Source organism: Carcharhinus amblyrhynchos, chromosome 7 (assembly GCF_965287045.1).
Source record: "Carcharhinus amblyrhynchos chromosome 7, sCarAmb.v2.hapA, whole genome shotgun sequence".
NCBI lineage: Eukaryota > Metazoa > Chordata > Chondrichthyes > Carcharhiniformes > Carcharhinidae > Carcharhinus > Carcharhinus amblyrhynchos.
This window is the reverse complement of record NC_137330.1, coordinates 73,310,838-73,331,146: the sequence shown is the minus strand read 5'-3', so window position 1 is coordinate 73,331,146 and position 20,309 is coordinate 73,310,838. Positions and strand designations below refer to the sequence as shown.

The following is a 20,309-nucleotide window of genomic DNA, read 5'->3' as shown; positions in this document are numbered from 1 at the left end:
CCTTTCCCACCCAGATCTTCTCATTTTGCAACTCCCCCTCCCCTTTTTCACCAGCATTAAACTCACCACGTTTCTACCTGCGGCACAATGGTTAGCATTGCTGTCTCACTGCACCAGGACCTGGGTTCAAATCCCGTCTTGCGTTACTGTTTGTGTGGAGTCTACACATTCTCCCCATATCTGCGTGGATTACCTGTGGGTCATGTGGTTTCCTCCCACAGTCTGAAAGAAGTGCTGATTAGGTGAATTGACCTTGCTAAATTCTCCCTCAGTGTGCCCAATCAGGTGCCGGGGTGGGTGACGAGGGGATTCTCATAGTAAGTTCTTTGCAGAGTTAATGTAAGCCTACTTATTACACTAGTAAATAAATGAACAAAAATCCTTCCTTCAGTTCCAAAGAAGGGTCTTACTTGACTTGAAATATTGACTACTTATTTTGTCATCGATTCTGCCAGATCTGCTAATGGAACAATAACCTTTATTAAAGGACAAGGCTATAAAGAGGAGGAGGTTTCCCTACAGCTATATGGAGCCCTGGTTAGAGCACATTAGGAGTACTCTGTACAGTCCTGGGCACTGTACCTTGGATAGGACGTACTGGCATTGGAAGGAGTGTGATTGTGAAGGTTCACAAGACTTGTTACCAGGGCTCAAAGCATTGGCCAATGATGAGAGATCACATAAACTAGGTCTATATTCCCTTGAAGGTTAAAGGATGATGTGATTGATTTTATAAGATTTTGTAAAAAATTAGTAGAATAGATAGAGAGAAAGCTTACCTGATGGTGGGGATGTGACCTTTAAAGCAGCACCAGACCATTTAGGAAAGAAGTTAGGAAAAACATCTTCACATTAAGGATGGTAGAATTGGAGAATTTTTCTACAAAGAACAGTAGATGCTGTAGCCCAGTTGGAAAAACTTCAAATCGATGATCACTCCATCTTTGCTAACCAAGCATTTGGAGCCAAGATCATTGGATGGAATGTGAATACAGATCACCCATGATCTTATTGGGACAGGCTGCAGGAGTACCTAAAACCAAGGACCAGATTTTCAAATGCTAGTGGGGACGATGTCAGGTGTGGTTGCACTAGGGGAAAAGTGCGCCCAGTTGGTATATCAGTCTTCTGACACCTCTGGAATACATTGCAATTTTCTAAAGTAAGGACAGGCTATTGGTGGAGGGGCACAGTGTTGGGGTGGTGAGGAACCGGCAACCTGCTCACCTCAAATCAACGGGCTGTTCAGCTCGTTGTTAGCAGCCTTGAGATGGCGAGAAGGAAGTTTTCAGAGAGATCAAGAAGAGTAAATGGTTTGGGGCGTTAGTGAACACATGTCGGGAGCAATATGGAGTGCCATAATTTGCTGTTGTCGAATTAAAGAGTTAGTCAAACTGAAGTACTCAAGCAGCGGCACATTGCTACCATCACTTGAACAGAGTGGGGTCAAGTACCTTGTGGTTACAGTTTGGCGGCTTTTATACTCCACAAGCTTGCTGACCCCTCTGTTCTCCTACCTGCACCAATCTACAAGGCAGTGCAATGGCAAATCTAGCCATGGCTGCCATCTGCTTTTGGACACAGCAATTCCAGAGCTTTTGCTTCCAGGCAGCACCTGACCCCCAATAATCATGTGCCAAGCTTGCCTGTTTTAATATGCAAACCCTCCCTTATTGCATCTTAAAATAGCGTTGCGTTAATAACACAGATGTTGCACTGGTTTGAGACACAGAAAAGATCCTGGCATTAGGTTCCTGGATTGAAATTCTATCCCCCCATAGTCTGAGCGTTTGGTAATTATAAATTGCATTTCACACCCACATAACTTTATTTCATGGCAGCATATCTCCCGAGGTTTGCCCACAGTGGGTACTCAGTGTGTTGGCCCAGAGGGAATAAGGGAAAGGGGTTGTAGGGTATAGGTTGGTATGAGTTAGCACTAAGTTGACGTAGGAGCTGTAAAGGGCTGGGGGTCGAATGGGGACATGGGTTGCCGTAATGGTGTGGCGTGTGGTAAGAGAGACATGGGGTGGCTTGGGGTTTGAGAGGCCATGTGGGAGTGGTTAGAGGGGCATGAAATAATGCAAGCTGGGACATGGGGAGTATCTGTGGCTTGAGGGGTGTGTAAGATGAGGGCTGGGGGAATGTTTTTTATTTTATTCTTTTTATAAACTTAATTTTAACAAAGCGCTGGGGCTGTGAGATAGTTGTGTTGGACTGGGGTAAACACAGTAAAAAGTTTGACAACACCAGGTTTAAGTCCAACCGATTTATTTATAACCTATCAAATAAATTGGTTGGACTTAAACCTGGTGTTGTCAGACTTTTTACTGTGAGATAGGCCATCTGATCAGCCTGCTTTCATACCTGGCAGTCTTCACATTAGTTCCAAGGGCAACAAAGGCAGCAGGCCTGCTCATCCCCCCACCCCCCCAAACACCTAGACTGAAAGTCCTGACTTGTGGTCCTCTTTTCCCTGGGTTTGGTTGGCAGAGCTGGGAAATGTTTGAATATTATGCACCTACGCGAAAGTCCAGGCCCAAATGTCTGTTTCTCCCATTAAATTGCTGGGTGTTTACGATTCTCGTGTGCATGTTGCTCAAGAATTTTGTGCTTGAAGATGACAACTAGCGGGAGGCCCATGGTTCAGGACAATATGGCCCTGATTTTACCAGAATGCCCACCCGAAGCTCATAAGATTGCGCCCAATGCCAACGGGGAATGTTATTCTGCCTTGTCTGCCCTGATTTCGGGGCGGTGTGTCGGTAAAATCAGGGCATGTGTCTTCAATTATATGCTGATTTCCCCAGTTCGTAGTAGTTCAGCTTTCTGCACCGCTGTGCAATAAAGCAGGATGACTGTAATAATCGATTTGTCCATTCAGTTTGATTTGCCTGCCATCAATTTTCTTTAGCAGTTTAATATTTCAGAGAATTCACTCCAAACAGAATCCTCCTTTACTGCTGTACTTATGCTACTACCGAAGGAAGATAAATGAATTGTAGGTCAAGTTAGAATAGAATCCTACAGTGCAGAAGGAGGTCATTCAGTCAATTGAGTCTGCTCCGACCACAATCCAAGCCAGGCCCTATCCCCACAAGCCATGCATTTACCCTAGTTAGTCCACCAGTCACTATGGGACAATTTAGCATGGCCAATCCACTTAACCCGTACATTTTGGACTGTGGGAGGAAACCAGAGCACCTGGAGGAAACCCACGCAGACATGGGGAGAATGTGCAAACTCCACACAGACAGTGACCCAAGCCAGGAATTGAACCCAGGTCCCTGGCATTGTGAGGCAGCAGTGCTGCTGTGCCGCCCATTGTTGTTTGTTGATCTGGCAGACAGACGTTTTCCCTTCATAGAAAACACACCAGTAGAAACTGTCCACTTGACGAAGCACTGGAAGAGATTTCTTCCATGTTGACATTTACCTGAAGGTAAAGAAAATGGCTAGTCAACTGGAAAGTAGAGGATTAGAAAGCAGAATATGTTTGTGTGAGTGAAAAAACTACAATCATTGGCATGATTTTGAGGAGGCTTCTAAGGATACAGGGAGACCTGGAGAAGCATACCTGGTAAATTCTATCTCAGTAGTTCTATCTCAGGGTGGCATGGTGGCACAGTGGTTAGCACTGCTGCCTCACAGTACCAGGGACCTGGGTTCGATTCCTGGCTTAGGTCACTATCTGTGTAGAATTTGCACATTCTCTCCATGTCTGCATGTGTTTCCTCCAGGTGCTGTGGTTTCTCCCACAGTCCAAAGATTTGCGGGTTAGGTGGATTGGCCATGCTAAATTGCCCCTTAGTGTTTGGGAGACTAGCTAAGGTAAATGTACGAGGTTATGAGGATAGAATCTGGGTGGGACTGTGGTTGGTGCTGATTCAATGGGCCAAATGGTCTCCTTCTGCACTGTAGGATTCTATGATTTTATGAGTACGGTGGATTTGTGCTGTTTTGACTGACTGCATTTTTGTGGATGAGTATGGAGGTACCTTGTTCTGTGGACTTTTTTTAAAGGTTAATGCTAGAATGGCTGACAACAGGGAAGACATAATATCCTGCACCAGTGACATTCTTTTCTCATTACTCAACAATCACCAGTAGGAGGGTGCTTTCTACCACAGTAACATTCCTATGACTGGAATTGACAGGAGCTTAACAGTGGATTTGTCTTCCCATGATGTGACATTTATCTGGTCAGCAGGAACTTGTTGCTTAATTTAAACATCTGCAACATGAAATTCAAGTGAATACGTGCTCTGGCCTGATCTAAAAGCTCATCTGAGATCAGCTGTCCAGATGCTGGTGGGACAACATTTCAGATGAATGCCTTCCTATTGTCTGTGCTTTGCGTACACGATCTGCATCATTGAACCTCCATTTGCTGTTCTGCAATGTTGGAATGTACGGGAGGCATCTACCAATTAATTTTGGTCTTATACAGCCAATTGAATGCGATTAATTCTAGTGTTGCATTTTGCTTGGAATCAGATCAGGCTCTCTTAGAATGTTAATTGCCTGCATTGTTTCTGGGATCAGATGGTGCATTGAGCATATCTTGTGTCATGAGAAGGTGGGAGTTATTGCAAAACTATACCTTTGATGATGTCAGATCACATAATGGCATACAAACCATCTTACATATTTTCTCCCACCTTGACAGTTTGAGTCATAGTTGCCAGAAGTTCACAATCGGTACATGCTGTCAACATTTTGGTTGTCTTGTTCACAGCTCACATTTCCCTCCCAGTGATAACAGTTTTGTATACTTAAATGTATACCCCTCGGTATTTTCTGAAATATTATTCAATGCATCCTCTCTTTAAATTCCTCTATGGCTGTCCCCTTCCTAACATCTACAATCCTCTTCACGCTACAGACCCATTTATTCAAACAAATAGTCAAATGAAATTCTACAAGGAAAAATGGACAATAATTTTATTGATCCACACATCTTGCTTAATATGTAAGAATAATATCTTCTGCATTTTACTACCTGCACAGATATCAGTTATTTTCATGATTCGTTTTGAAACATGTGACCTATCACCATTACCATAATCCAAAAAGTTTGTGCCAGCACTGAATATAGGATAGGAGTACATACACTCTGTGATATTGAACGGTCATATCTTTGCTGAAATTTGGCTGAGTATTGTTTTATGGTTTCCAATGGATCATGCTAATTCTTTTATAAGACCAATTAGTATAGAATCATAAAATCCCTACGGTGCAGAAGTACGCCATATAACCCATCAGGTCTGCACCAGCTCTGTCTCAAAGCATTTTAGCCGGGCCCACCTCCCTGCCTATCCCTGTAACCCTATGCATTCACACCACTAATCCCCCTAAACTACACATCTTTGGACACCAAGGGGCAATTTAGCATGACCAAGTTACCTAACCTGCGCATCTTTGGACTGTGGGAGGAAGCCAGAACACCCGGAGGAAGCCCATACAGACGTGTGTAAACACACGGACAGTCACCGAAGGTCGGAATTGAACCTGAATCCCTGGCGCTGTGAGGCAGGGATGCTAACCACTAAGCAGGGGAAATAGGTTTAAAGTGATTGATTTCCTTATGTCACCTCTATTTCTTTAATCAATTATATGGCAAGTTATTGTGATCTGGAGTACACTGCTTGGAAGTGTGGTTAGAAGCAAATTTAAAAGTAACTTTGAAAATAGAACTGGATAAATACTTGAATGAATAACATATCCAGGATTGTGGAAAATTGTCAGGGGAATGAGCCTAGCTGGATAATTCTTTCAAAGAATTGGGACACGAATTTGACCTCCTATTGTGCTGTATCATGCTAGATGCATTTTTGTTCCAATATCAAATCACAGCAGTACAAATACTTGCCAACTTTTATTTCAAACTTGTAGGTGTAAACAAACCAGTCTTGTTTTGCAGAAGTCACACTGGGCAATGCGTAGAATTCATGGTGTGAAAATCCTGAAGTGTAGTCATGCCACAAAAATTATGAATTACAATGACACGAGATGACTCACTGGCTCATCGAGACTGTTCAACACAGCTCTAAATTATTGTGTATGACAATACACTCTGCTTAAACAAGAAGCCATGTAATTTCTTAGGAGGGATGAAAAGAAAATTGGATCAGCGATCCAGGCCAAATTAAAAGAAAGCAAATTCTGGAAAAATCCTTTTGTCAATTAAAACTAACTCAAGATGCCACCCTCACTTTGCTTACTGGGCACAGTATTTAACCTCTTATATGAGGAAAAAAATAAAACATGGAACTCGCTGCCACAAGTAGTGGAGGGAATGAGCATAGATATATTTAAGGGGAAATTAGATAAAGACAGGAGAAATAAAGGAATAGAACAACAGGCATTTCTCTAGCTTTGACAAAGGGTCATCTGGACTTGAAACATCAACTCTTTTCTTACAGATGCTGCCAGACCTGCTGAGATTTTCCAGCATTTTCTCTTTTGACATTTCTCCAAGTGGGAGGCGAGGGCCTAGTGGAATTATCACTAGACTGTTAATTGAGAAACTCAGCCAATGTTCTGAGAACATGAATTGAACACCATTCCATGGGATTCAATAAAAAATCTGGAGCTAAGAATCTACCGATGACTACAAAACCATTGTCGATTGTTGGAAAAACCCATCTGGTTCACTAATCTTCTCTGGGAAGGAAACCTGCTACCTTTACCTGGTCTGGCCTACATGTGTCTCCAGACCCACAGCAATGTGGTTGACTCTCAACTGCCCTACAAGGGTAACTAGGGACTGATACTAAATGCTGGCCAGCCAGCGATGCCCATGCCCCACAAATGAATGTAAAACATTCCTTGGATGCTTCACGATTGCATCGTCAAATAAAATTTGACACCAAGCCACATAAGGAGACATTAAGCTACATGAGCAAAAGCTTTGTCAGACAGGTAGATTTTTAAGCCGTGTTTCAAATAAGTTGAAAGAGGTTTGTTTTATAACACTGCTGTGAAGTGTCTTGGGATGTATTATGACACTAAATATGCTATAGTATCTTTAAATATGATACTTTGATCCAATATTTATGCGTTTTGGTGGATTTTACAAGCTGCCCATTGCATAAGCCTGGGAACAGAAACCAAAATTTTTCTGTTTTTATGATGGAATCCAATTATAGTGATCAATCTTGAAAGTTCCCCAATAGGCACTATAACTGAATAAGTGACTAATAATTCACAAATGACAACTAAGTAGCACTGCAAGCATCTAATTTAGTTTGTTCTCACTGGAACGACGGAGGTTGCAGGGCGACCTGATAGAAGCCTGCAAGATTATGAGGGGCATGGACAGAGTGGATAGTCAGAAGCTTTTCCCAGGTTTAAGATGCGAGGGGCAAATTTTAAAGGAGACATATGAGGCAAGTTTTTTTACACAGAGAGTGATGAGTGCCTGGAACTCGCTGCTGGGGAAGGAAGTGAAAGTGGATACGACAGTGACACAGTGACTTTTAAGAGGTGCCTTGACAAATACATGAATAAAATGGGAATGGAGGAATATGGTTCCTGGAAGGGGTTTTCAGTTCAGTTGGGCAGCATGGTCAGTGCAGGCGTGGAAGCTGAAGGGCCTGTTCCTGTGCTGTAATTTACTTTATTCTTTGTTCTTTGTTATCCCCCCGTAAAGCTTGAGTTCAACTTTTAGGTAATCTTTTAAAGCTGGAATTCAGTGCTTGCTGGTCACTCCACATTCCATACGTTTTATGATAGCTTCAGCACTGCATCAACTATTTAAATGCTGTATTATCTGTCAGTGCTCCATCAGGGAAAATATTGAAAAGATGAATAATGCATCACCACTTTCTTCCAAGTCCATTTTAATTAGTGCAACCGTCTGGTACTGATCAATACAATTTGGATCATCAAATCAGTTGGAAGACCTGCAAGTTTAACTTAACTAGATTTTGGCGAGCAGGAAGTGTTGAGTCCACATGGCCGCTTTGAGCAATGATTCCTACAAGGTGGTTTGAGAACCCTGTTCAGTTTCGCAGCTGACCTGTAAAATGCATGTACACTTGTGACACAAGTGAATGTTCCCCCACAATGTGTAGAAGACAGCAGCACTTGCTGCTACCAATGAAATCTTGCAATTACAGCTGCTTCAGCTCTGTTGAGATTTCATGTGAGAACGTACAACTGATTTCTCCCATTTTATTGTAGTAACAATAAAATACATCCATTTGTTTCAAAACCTTGTCTCTTATAGATAAGCTGCACTGACTGATCCATTCATCATCTGCTTATTTCTCCAGTAAGACAATTTGTTGTTGTTTACGCTGTGTGAGTTTTGGAATAAGCTACTCATATGGGTAAAACATTTCTGCCTGCCCCTCTTGTTCATAACGCTTTTGATTTTTATTGGGCTCCAGTGCTTGAACCTTTTAACATAAGCAATCGGCCTAGCTTAATTTCACCAATATCCTTCCTCATCTGAAAACTTCAATTGCATAATTTTTTAAGTCTCCCTTTTTGTTTCAGAGGACTTTAATCTTTCTCTAAAACCTACAGCTCACATTAAAAATGTTTTTCTCCTGCATTGCAGATGGTTCTTTGGAGGGATCAAACGAGTTGATGCAGAGAAACAGCTGTTAATGGCTGGGAATGGAAATGGCTTTTTTATAATACGGGAAAGTGAAAGCAAGATGGGTGACTTCTCACTCTCAGGTACATACTTGTGATACTTATTAATTTTATAAAATCCTTTACGCCTAATTTTAATGCTATTAATTTCAGTGCTGATCTGTGGCTTTACCAGAATCTTATTGAGTTATATGCCAGTTGTCTTTTGAAGAAGTTGGTTAAGATCATTTGTTTGCATTTAGGCCAGGGTTTTTAGACATCAATGGGGATGAGCACAAGTGGGCATGCTTTGCAAATAGCCCACTTGAATGATGCATCCATGTCCCGACCTCTCTAAATGGCAGTGGTTGTGGGGGATGAGATGGGGGAGCTGGGCACCTACTCACCTCCAAGTAGCAACCCCTTAAGTTCCTTGAGGAGGAGAGGGTCAGAAAGCAATTTTCAATTTGTAAATTGTTGAATCTTAACTGCTTCCTGCATATTAGTGTATGGTTCTCAGGCTCAATGCAGGAAGGAATAAGTTTTTTTTTATTGCCGAAAATATTTTGGAGCAGGGCAATATTAAGCTGGATTATCTGCTTTACCTTTTAGCTGTTTATCCACTTTTGTCTGCAATGAGCCAACAATGGGTTTGTCTGAACAATAAGTGGACATGCATTTTATAAAGGGGCAAAATACAGCAGAATGGTCATCAATGGCACCAGGGATTTACTACAGACAGGTTGTCAGTAGTATCATCAATGGCAACAGGCTATTTATCCACTTTTGTCTGCAGTGAGGCTGCTGGCCCTCCAAGTGCTTCCACCTCTTTTGCAGGCAGCTCCGATCTCCTGGAAATATTCTGTGTCACTAATTGACCACCAAGCTCACTTACTGCTCAATTAGGGCATTTACATTTGATGATTATGGTGTGGAGTCTTGACTCTGGATTGAAAGTTAAGCCCCCCAGTCTCAAGTTGTTCAACTTCTGCTACATTTCATTTTAAATTTCCAATTGTGGATCTGTCTGTAGTCAATCCCCGGTGCCATTGATGACCATTCTGCTGCATTTTGTCCCTTTACAAAATGCATGTCCACTTATTGTTCAGACAAGCCCATTGTTGGTTCATTGCAAAACTGTCAACTCCTTGGTAACAATGCAACAGTATAAAGTGTTTGGTATTAACATACTTCAATTTTGCTTCTGATTTTATTCATTGCTGCTGCTGTTCTTCTACTGATTAGCTAGTGGGCTAATAAAGATCAAAGGGTGTCCTCACAGCGGACTAAAGAACAAGGATATAAACATATGCCTGCAGGGATTTTTAAGATGACAATAAAGATGAATAAATTATCATTGAATGCAGAAAGAATACTTAGTATATCAAACCTGCACCTTCCAAAGGTTACACAAACTATTTACTCAAGTTGCATAATATTTACTTAATTTGTGAGGAAGTTGTGATGTCAATGAAACTGATAAAATCACCTGATATGTATCCAGTCCCAGAACCTTTTAGATTCACCCCTGGCTTTGTTATAGATACCTAGAGCTCTGTTACTCTTTCATATGATGTGGGCCTGTATTTGTTCTCCATCCCTAATGGCCCTTCAACTTGTTAGGCTGTTTCAGAAGGGAGTTAAGAGTCAACCGTATTGCTGTGGGTCTGGAGCCACATATAGGTCAGATCAAGTAAGATGGATATCAGTTCACATGATTGCCACAGGCTGGAAAATCAGAGTCCAGCGAGGGTTCCTTCACAGAAGAATTACAGTTCAGCCAGGCAACGTACCTTCCTAGTTTCATGCCTCTGTTCCCATCACAATTGAACCTTCTATCATTTTGCTGTTTGTCTTTGTGCGCCCTGTATAGCTGAGCCGGAGCCACCGTAGGAGCATGAATTTAGCTCTGCCTGCTAACCCCAGATATACCAGCATTTCCATCAGCATTCTAAGCTGAATTCAGGTTGGAGAGGGAGATATACTCAGTATACTCTTGCACTACTTGTCTGGTTCTTCTTGACTCACTTACTGCATTGTTCCCCACCATACATTTAAGCTGCATGGTGATTACATCTATAAACATGCTGTCCACACGCTATCTTATGGATGCGCTGCAGTGGTACTAACAGTTGCACAAGCTTCTGCAACTAACAATATTCCCTGCAAATATGGTTATCCAAAACATGGGAGGTGTCCTAGAGTTCCCACATAGCACAGGATATGCATGCACAAGGGTAGAGTTGTCCTGCCATTTTTCAATCTGGAGAATATAGACCTTAACTGTTCAATCTCTCTGCATATGGCAGACCTCTTATCTCTGGAATCAATCTAGTGATCCTCCTGAATGGCCTCCAATGCTGCTACATCTTTTCTCAAATGAGGGAACCAAAACAGTGCACAATACTCCAGGTGTGGCCTCACCAATGCCTTGTATAATTGCAACAATATTCTCCTGTGCCCTGTAGTACTGACTCATTCGTTTCACTTTTCTGATGCTGTTTTACAGCATTTTCCCTTTTAAAATCTGGGTTTTCAGGGTGATTAGGAAGGCTGCTCATTTACACTATGCCATTGGTCCTGCCCTAACTGCCAGAAATTCCAAAGTCCAGCTATGATTGGACTCAACCTGGATATTCTCATGCTTTGTAGGCCTTATTTCTCCTATGTAATAGTATCAAAAAGAGGGAGGGATAGCTCAGTTAGTTAGAATGTGGCGCACAACAATACCAACAGCTGGATTCTGTCCCTGTCCTGGTTGAGGTAGTCACTGGGTCCGACTATTCTCTTTGCCCCATTGTGATTGGCATAGAAATGTGCCCTAAGAAACTATCATCAGTCGACAAGGACAATACATGAAGGGAGAGAGAGAATGGGATCAATTAAGAAATGGTCCAATACTTATATGTGACTTGAATGCTTGGTGCAGGACAATGTAACTTTCTTGAGTCCTATGTTCCTCTTTTCCCTGGGTTTAATATCCTGCTTTGATATGCTCAGTCCCTCCAGGCTGAGAAAGCAGGAATTGCCACTGAAGAGAACCACTGATACTTCCTCTTCCAACTAAGCTGTTTTTCAAAGGGTGTCTGATACTCCACCCCTTACAAGCCTGAACCAGAATTTGAAAGGAAGGTTGGAATCGCGAACATTACGGGCACTGGTCTCTCTTCTAACCAATCCACTGGATCCTTGATATTACAGAGGTGGTCCTGCTGTGTGATCAAGAACATTTAACTGCTTTGCATTGTTCTTGTTACATTTTATGAAATACAGATTTTAAAAAGATACAGTGCCCAGTTTATTCTGGAATGTAAAGTGCTGTTTCAAAGTGAAATTATTTTCCACCACTGACTAATAACCAATAATTGTTACCTCAATCTTCATGCTGACACTGAATATTTGAAATTAATTTGGTTAGTCGTATGCAAATCTGAAATCGCATTGTGTGTTCAGGTGAGGCTGCACAATTTACTTTAGAATGCTGAATTTCTGTGCATGTGATTATCATTTTAATTTTCTGGCAAAAGAGTGACTACTTTAAAAAAAAAATCAATCCTTTATCCTTTCCAAAGCTAGTTTCCAGGATACTTCCAATTTTCAGCATTTGAAATTTCTTTTCAAAATGCCAGCATTAACTTTATTCATCTGGTTATTCAAAGGCATTTAATCCTTTTAATCCTTGTAAGTTGTTTATGAAATGCGTTTTATATAGAGACTGTCTGATATTACAAAAGAAAAAGCAATCATAAAATCTTGCAAAACAGAAGGAGGCCATTCAACCAGTTCAGTCCATGCCAGCTGTTTGAAAAAGCTGTCCAATTTTGTCCCAGGAGTATATTTTACCCAAAATCCTGCAAATTCATTCTCTTTAAATGGACATCCACTTCTTTTTAGAATTTCCAATGGAATCTGATGCCACCACTCTTTCAAGTAATGTGATTTAGGTCATAACAACTCCCTGCAAGAAGAAATTTCCCCTCGTTTACCCTCTTTTGCCAAGTATTTTAAATTTATGACCCAACATTAATGACCTACTAAATAGTTTCTCTCTGCTTCCTCCATCAAAAGTTCATCGCTATTTAACTTTATCTACACAAAGAAGAACAAATCCAGCTGATTCAGCTTCTACACATAACTGAACTTTGTCCTTGGCATCACCCTGATAAATCTGCTCCAAAGGCTTTCTAGGCCTTGATATCCTTCCTAAAATGATATACAGAATTCCAGCTGAGGTCCTGCCACTTTTAAAGAATTGTGAATATGAATTTCCAGCATTGGGCATTGCCAAATCAATGTTAGCAGACATTTTATTAAAGGAGAATAGCTTCTTGATTGAAAGTTGCACAGGAGCTTTATCCTTGCATAGGGATACCTGACATAAAAATAGAACTGAAAGGAACCACAACTCTGACAATTTGAGTTGCAATGCAAATAAATAATTTATATTCATTTATTGCCTTGCATCTCCTCTCCCTTCCAAATAAAGTACCAGCTGTATTATTTTGATTCTCCAGGTTTTCTTCCGAAACTGCAGCTGCGATGTGTCTGCCCATTTCACCGCTCTGTTTACGTTCTCCTGAACCTGCCCCTCACTATCTACCATGCTGCCATGTTTCCTCTCACTGACAAACTTCAAAATTGTACTCTTATGATCCAAGTTCACTCTTGTAACATGAAAAGCAACATCACTAATATTTATTTCCATAATGCATGTTTGTCTACCATGCAAACAATCTCCAAATGCATTATTCATGAATTATCCACACATTTTAATGCATTGTTGATCTCATAATTCTTTTCTAAAGTACAAACGTGGTTTTCTAAGCTGGTGATGTTTAATATTCTTGCTATGAAAGGGGAAGGCAAGTCCCAGAATGGATGACAACATGACAATGAAGAAGCGATGCTGACAATTAGATCAGATAATTGAAGGGTGGAACAATTCCAACTGAGAATTCCATTTATAGACCACAGTGGTTTTGATCATTTAAACAATCATTAAATATTATTGTGAAACAATTCTTGTTGTCCTCTGCTCCTGAATTATTTATTTTACATTTTACAATGTACGAACAGTAATGGTTAGACCATGGTTTCAGTTAACTGCAAGTCCTCAATAAAAGTCCTCTATAAGTTAACTGAACCCATTTATATCTTTCCAGAAACATTGCCTACTGCTTTCAAGAAATGAAGGAAATAGTTCATCAAAGGTCTCTTTATTTGAGGAAGGATGTAATGGTATGGGAGGCAGTTCAGAGGAGGTTCACTGGATTGATTCCAGAAATGAGAGGTTTGTCATATGAAGAGAGATTAACAGGTTAGGCCTACACTCGCTGGAATTTAGAAGAATGAGGGGAGATCAAATTGAGGTATACAAGATGATAAAATGGTTTGGATAAAGTAGACATGGAGCAGATGCTTCCACTTGTGGGGTATTGTAGGACGAGAGATCATAGACTTAGGATAAGGTGTAGCAAATTTAAAACAGAGTTGAGGAGAAATTACTTCTCCCATAGTGTTGTGAATCTGTGGAATTTGCAACCTTAAAGTGTGGTGGATGGGGGGACCATCACCCACATGGGTGTGAATGAATTTAAGGAGGAGTTGGACAGATTTCTAATTGGTAATGGGTTGCGTGGTTATGGAGAGAAGGCAGGAAAATGAGGATGGGGAACATACTGGCCAAGATCAAATGGCGGAGCAGACTCAGTGGTGCGCAAGGCTTAATCCTGTTCCTATAAAAGGTGATAGTTTCATGACTGAAATATGATGTAGATTGCATAGGAGCTTTACCTTTTCATAGGGACGTTTGACTCTCTTTCTAACTTCAGCTCTAAGTGGTGTGCATAGAGCTGAACACATGCTCCAGTTGTGACTATATTGTACTGATGTTGCAAGTGAAGGTCCCGTATCAGTTGTAGTTGGACTCCTTCCAATCATCTGTCATGGTGCAGAAATTTTCTGGCTGTCTAATGCATCAAGCAGTTACTTATGCATGGCTGGCCACTGGAAGGCTTGCTTGTGCTATATATTTTAGACTCTGTTGTACATGGTGTGTCAGTTTATGAGCTGCTGTTTGCAAAAGGGAAAGCAGGTTGTAGTGCATTTCTACACATATATTGGGGGATATATAACACATTGAAGAGTTGTGAGGATGTGTTTGTTAGAAAAGCATAATTGGATGGAGGGAGAAAGAAGCAGGTATGGGAAAATGAAGTGTAGAGTTGCAAGTAGCTAGTAAGTGCTGAAGCAAATATTGAACTGGTGCCTGGTCTCTGTGATGCTGTATACATTCTCCTGTTTGCCCACCTCTGTTTATAGTTGATAGCCATCTGCCATCAGCTGTGAAGAGATGCCTCTTCTTCCTGCAGACCTTCTGCATAAGGATCTTCATGACACAAGTCTTTGGATCTTTGCTGTCGTCATGAGTGAGATTCTCTGGCCTCCCAGCTATGTACTTCTTGGCAGTGGAAGGAGACATGCTGTTCGCAGGTGGCAGGTTTATCCGGTCCCTCTGCTGTCAGTGGGATTTCCCATTGAAGGCACCGCATGCCGCTGGGAAACCCACAAATGCTCAGTTGGCTGGACAGCTGGTTAGTGATGCAGAGCAATGCCAACAGTGTGGGTTCAATTTCCGTACCGGCTAACAGATAACCTACTTATTCTCTAAGGCCCCACCTTCTCAACCTTGCTCTTTGCCTGAGGTGTGGTGACTCTCAGATTAAATCACCACCAGTCAGCTCTTCCCCTCAAAGGGGAGAGTAGCCTATGGCTGCCAACAGGACAGAGAATCCTGCTGGCCTGAATGGCAAAGAATTCCAGCCACTTTATCTTCATTACTGCTTTGCGGCAAAGATAGAATACATCTCCACCGTTAAGAAATACAGATTTCTTTTAAATATTATCATTATTGGGTGAATTCCACCCCCCAAAGTTGCTCATTTGCTAACAGTCACTATGAAATTGGATGCCACCTGAAGAATTAAATGAGGCATTTGGTAATGCTAAATTGCCCTTTCGTGTCAGGGGGATTAGCAGAGTAGATATGTGGGGTTATAGGGATATGGCCTGAGAGGGATTGCTGTTGGTGCAGACTCGATGGGCTGAATGGCTTTCTTCTGCACTATAGGGATTCTGTGAAAGTTAGTGAATTTCTACAGATTATTAAAAACTAATGAATTGGAAATCTGAATTGAACAGACCATGATCTAATCAGTCAAATAGAAAAATAAATGAACTAACTTGTCATCTTGTGGAAAATACAAATGTCCAAGAAAAGATGTAGAATATCACCCTGAATTAGTTCTGCTTCATTTATGAGGTTTAAGAATGTCGTTGAACCAGTTTTACTCTACTGTACTGGAAGTCAATACAGTAAAATGTCTGACAACACCAGGTTTTAGTCCAACCGATTTATTTGATAATAGACTCACAAGCTTTTGGGGTTAGCCCCTTCGTCAGGTGAATGGAGAGTTCTGGCCTCAGACAGAGCATATAAAGCACAGACAGTTTAGAGATTAATAATCAGTAATCTCTAAACTGTCTGTGCTTTATATGCTCTGTGAGTCTATTATCAAATAAATCGGTTGGACTAAAACCTGGTGTTGTCAGACTTTTTACTGTGTTTACGCCAGTCCAACGCTGGCATACCCACATCTGGAAGTCAGTGGCAGAGTCCAAAGTGAGGTTTATCCTGCCACAAGCATGCATTAATAGGCTCACAGCTCTCTCCATCAAACTACTCTTTTTATTTTCGGTAATATTTTTATTTTCTGTGTTGGTTGGTTAGTTTTGTTTCAGCTGACATTCACTTATGAGGAGGCACATCTTTGGTTTAGGCACCGTTCAAATCAAAGTGGCTTAGGTTTAATGCCGTCTCATTCACTTTCCTGTTCTCCAAGCAGTCACCCAAAAAAAGTTTATTTATTAATGTCACAAGTAGGGTTACATTCACACTGCAATAAAGTTACTGTGAAAATCCCTTAGTTGCCATACTGCATCGCCTGGCGACTAGGGGATTTTCACAGTAACTTTATTGTACTGTTAATGTAACCCTACTTGTGACACTAATAAATAAACTTTTTTTGGGTGACTGCTTGAAGAACAGGAAAGTAAATGAAATGGTGTTAAAACTAAGCCACTTTGATTTGAACTGTACCTAAACCAAAGGTGTGCCTCCTCATAAGGGAATGTCAGCTGAAACAAAACTAACCAACCAACACAGAAAATAAAACCCTGAGGAAGAATTTAGCTTGGCCAATGCACCTAACTAGCACATCTTTCAGACCGTGGGAGGAAACCAGAGCACCCGGAGGAAATCCACGCAGACACGGGGAGAACGTGCAAACTCCACACAGGCAGTGACCCAAACGGGAATCGAACCCAGATTCTTGGTGCTGTGAGGCAGCAGTGTTAACCACTGTGCCACCATGTCGCCCCTCTGTTAATATTGTCACTCTTTTTGAATAAAATGCATTTTGAGTGCTATGTTGCTTATTTGTGCATTTAATATACATTTTATAGTTCGTGATGAAGACACTGTGAAACATTATAAAATCAGACGGTTGGATGGAGGTGGATTTTTTATCACAAAAAGAGCAACGTTCCAAACCTTGGCAGAGCTCGTCAACCACTACTTGCAAAATCAAGATGGCTTGTGTACAAAGCTTACCGCTCCATGTCGGAAGGTGACGTGATGTGTGACTTTGAAGCAAATGTTTAATTTGATCAAAAACTTTTATTTTATTATATTGACTATATTTTACTATATTTCCTATATTGACTCCTTTATTCATTCATTTTTCGATATAATATTGACACAGATTAAATCAAAAACCTTCTGGCAGTTGCAAATGGTTAGGAATGAGCGGTGTAGTTCAGTGGTTTGTAAAGGCTTTTGAGAGGTGCTCAATGAAACAGAGGATCCTCCTTTTTAGTGTGACCTATTTTTGTTTTGGTGGATAATCCACTATTTCATTGCCAAATTGCCCCATCATATGTGTAAATTTTCAGCAGTGACTAAAAGATCAGGTTAATGATTACTCTTTCCACCAAGTGGAAAAGTGTCAGCTCATTGGTATAGAGGTATGATTCGTGCTTTGGGTGCTGCAGTCGTAGAATTTGTGCAAGGTCCTGGGTTCAAATCCCGGATGAACTCGCATGGGTGGCACAGTGGTTAGCACTGCTGCCTCACAGCATCAGAGACCTGGGTTCAATTCCGCCCTCAGGTGACTGTCTGCATGGAGTATGCACATTCTCCCCGTGCCTGCGTGGGTTTCCTCTGGGTGCTCCGGTTTCCTCCCACACTTAAGAGATGCGCAGGTTAGGTGGGTTGGTCATGCTAAATTGCCCCTTCGTGTCGGGGGTAGATACATGGACTTACAGGGATAAGGCCTAGGGTGGGATTGTTGTTGGTGCAGACTTGATGGGCCGAATGGCCTCTTTCTGCACTTTAGGGATTCTGTGGAAGTTTGTGAACTTTTAGAATATGAAGAAGTAATAAATTGGAAATCTGAATTGAACAAACCACGCATCCAATCACTCAAATAGAAAAATAAATGAAAAGTTAACATTTTAGGCGGGTGACCCCGCAGCTAAGTAAGGAGTTTTGTAATGTTGCAATAAAATAGAGGGAAACAAAGCATAAATTGGAAGTAAACTTCTCTCTTTTGTTCTTTCAATATTAGTCTTAAATTTGTTTCCAAACCAATTCAATCCCTCTCCCAGAAAACTCTCTGGGCCTGAATCAGACTCTTCACATCTTCAGCATCCTGTTTGCCCCAGAGCTGAGCTCCCAGAGTCTGATCCTCTGTTACATTTCTGTAAAATTACCCATCTTTGTTCCTTCCTCAGCTGATCTGCTACTGCAACCTTCACATATGCCCTTGTTATTTATAGATTTGATTAGTCCAATGCTCTCCCAGCTGGCCTGCCACCACTTACTTCCAGAAACCTGATCTCAACCATTCTGCTCCCTATATTCTAATGTGCCAAGTCTTTCAGCCATCATTCTTACACTTACATTGTCTTCTAGATGGCAGTGTCTCAATTTTACAATTCTCATACTTGTTTCCAATCTGCTTCATCTGGCCTTGGATTCTCTGTCTTTGCAACCTCCTCCGGCCGTACAGTTTTCCAATATTCACATTTTCTCAACTCTAAGCTCTTGTACACCCCTGATTTTAATCACCCCACCACTGGTAGCCATACATTCAGCTGTTTGGGGCTTTAAGCTCTAGAATTTTCTCCCTACACTTCTAAGCCTTTCAATCTCACTTTTCTCCTTTAAGATGCTCCGTAAAATCCACCTCTTTGACAACAATTTGGCTCTAACATTTCTCTGTGTGGCATGATGGTCAAATTTTGTTAGATAATCACCCTGATGAAGATCCTTTGGATGGTTTGAAATCGGTAGTAGCGCTGTATATATGTAAGCTGCTGTTGTTATGCTTGAGGTATTGGCTTATTACCACTGGCCATAATTATTCTCTATTTATCTTATGCAGCCACCTTCATTATTCTGAATACTTTGATCATATTTCGTCTTGATCTTGCTGTTCTAATGAAAAGAAGCCCTGTTTCTACTGTCTGACCTTATGACTCCCCCTCCTCTGTTGTTATCTTAATAAATCATTTCCGCATCCTCTATGTGACTTTGACATCCTTCGTACAGTAGGATGGCCAAACTAGACACACTATTTTAGCTGTGGGCTAAGTAGTTTCAAGATGATTATTTTTGACTTGTATGTCAGCCACAGTACTAAAATGCTTCAAGGAAATGTAAATAATAACTTACTTTGAAAGCTCCTTTAACACTGCAATCAACGAATAATGCAGAATTACTTTGATCAGTTGAGCCTGTTGATTCAATGTCAACTTTTGTACTTGATGTGAATCTTCTCCCATTCTACTTGTCACCTCTGCTCTGCTCCCATTTCATTCTATTGCCTGCCCTTTCCTGGACATCAAGGGTGGAATTTGATAGAAAATGCGTGAGCTGTTCAAAAGACCATTGACTTTGGTGGGCCTGGAGAATCCTGTCAGCAGAAGGGGTTGGAAAATTGTACCTAGTTTTTACTTAAATGTACAAAAGCCATCCATTGTAGCTGACTGGTTAGTGCTCTTGCCTATGAGTCACAGTTCATTGATTCAAATTCCACACTCGAGATTTGAATGCATAATCCAGACTGACACTCCAGTGCAATGCTGAAGGCGTGCTGCTGTGTGGCAATGTCATTTTCAGAAACTAATATTGAATCAGGGTTGGAATTCCTCAAAATTAACAAAAACAAAATAATAGCAAGAGTACTAGCCATTCAGTCACAGCAGGTAGCTTTTGTGCATTTAAGTAAAAACTAGGGGTGCAATTTTCCAGACCCTGCTGCCAGCAGGATTTTACAGTTCTGCTGAAGTCAATGGTCTTTTGAACAGCTCACACATTTTCCACGAGGGAAATAATGATGCTGAAGAATGGTAAATCCCCAGGACCAGATGGTTTCTATCCCAGGATTTTAAAGGAAGCTAGTGAGAGCATTGCAAATGTCCTAATTATAATCTTGCAAAACTCCCTCAATTCAGGAACCATTCTTTTAGATTGGAAAATTATGCATGTCACTTTGCTGTTCAAGAAAGGCGAGAAAGAAAACAAGCATTATAGACCTGTTAGCATTGTATCTGCTTTTGCAAAATTGCTGGAATTTAAAGTAAAAGATAATGACAAAAAT

The 20,309-nt window shown here is 41.1% G+C and overlaps 1 protein-coding gene across 1 annotated transcript in view; it reads left to right on the top strand.

Moving 5' to 3' along the window:
• The window catches only part of frk (fyn-related Src family tyrosine kinase), a 99,364-nt gene that overhangs the window by 57,945 nt on the left and 21,110 nt on the right, over nucleotides 1–20,309 (top strand). Inside the window, exons 2-3 of the mRNA XM_080192577.1 lie at nucleotides 8,570–8,691; nucleotides 17,110–17,273. Of these exons, the coding sequence (XP_080048703.1) occupies nucleotides 8,570–8,691; nucleotides 17,110–17,273 (286 nt within the window). The remainder of the gene's footprint in view (nucleotides 1–8,569; nucleotides 8,692–17,109; nucleotides 17,274–20,309) is intronic.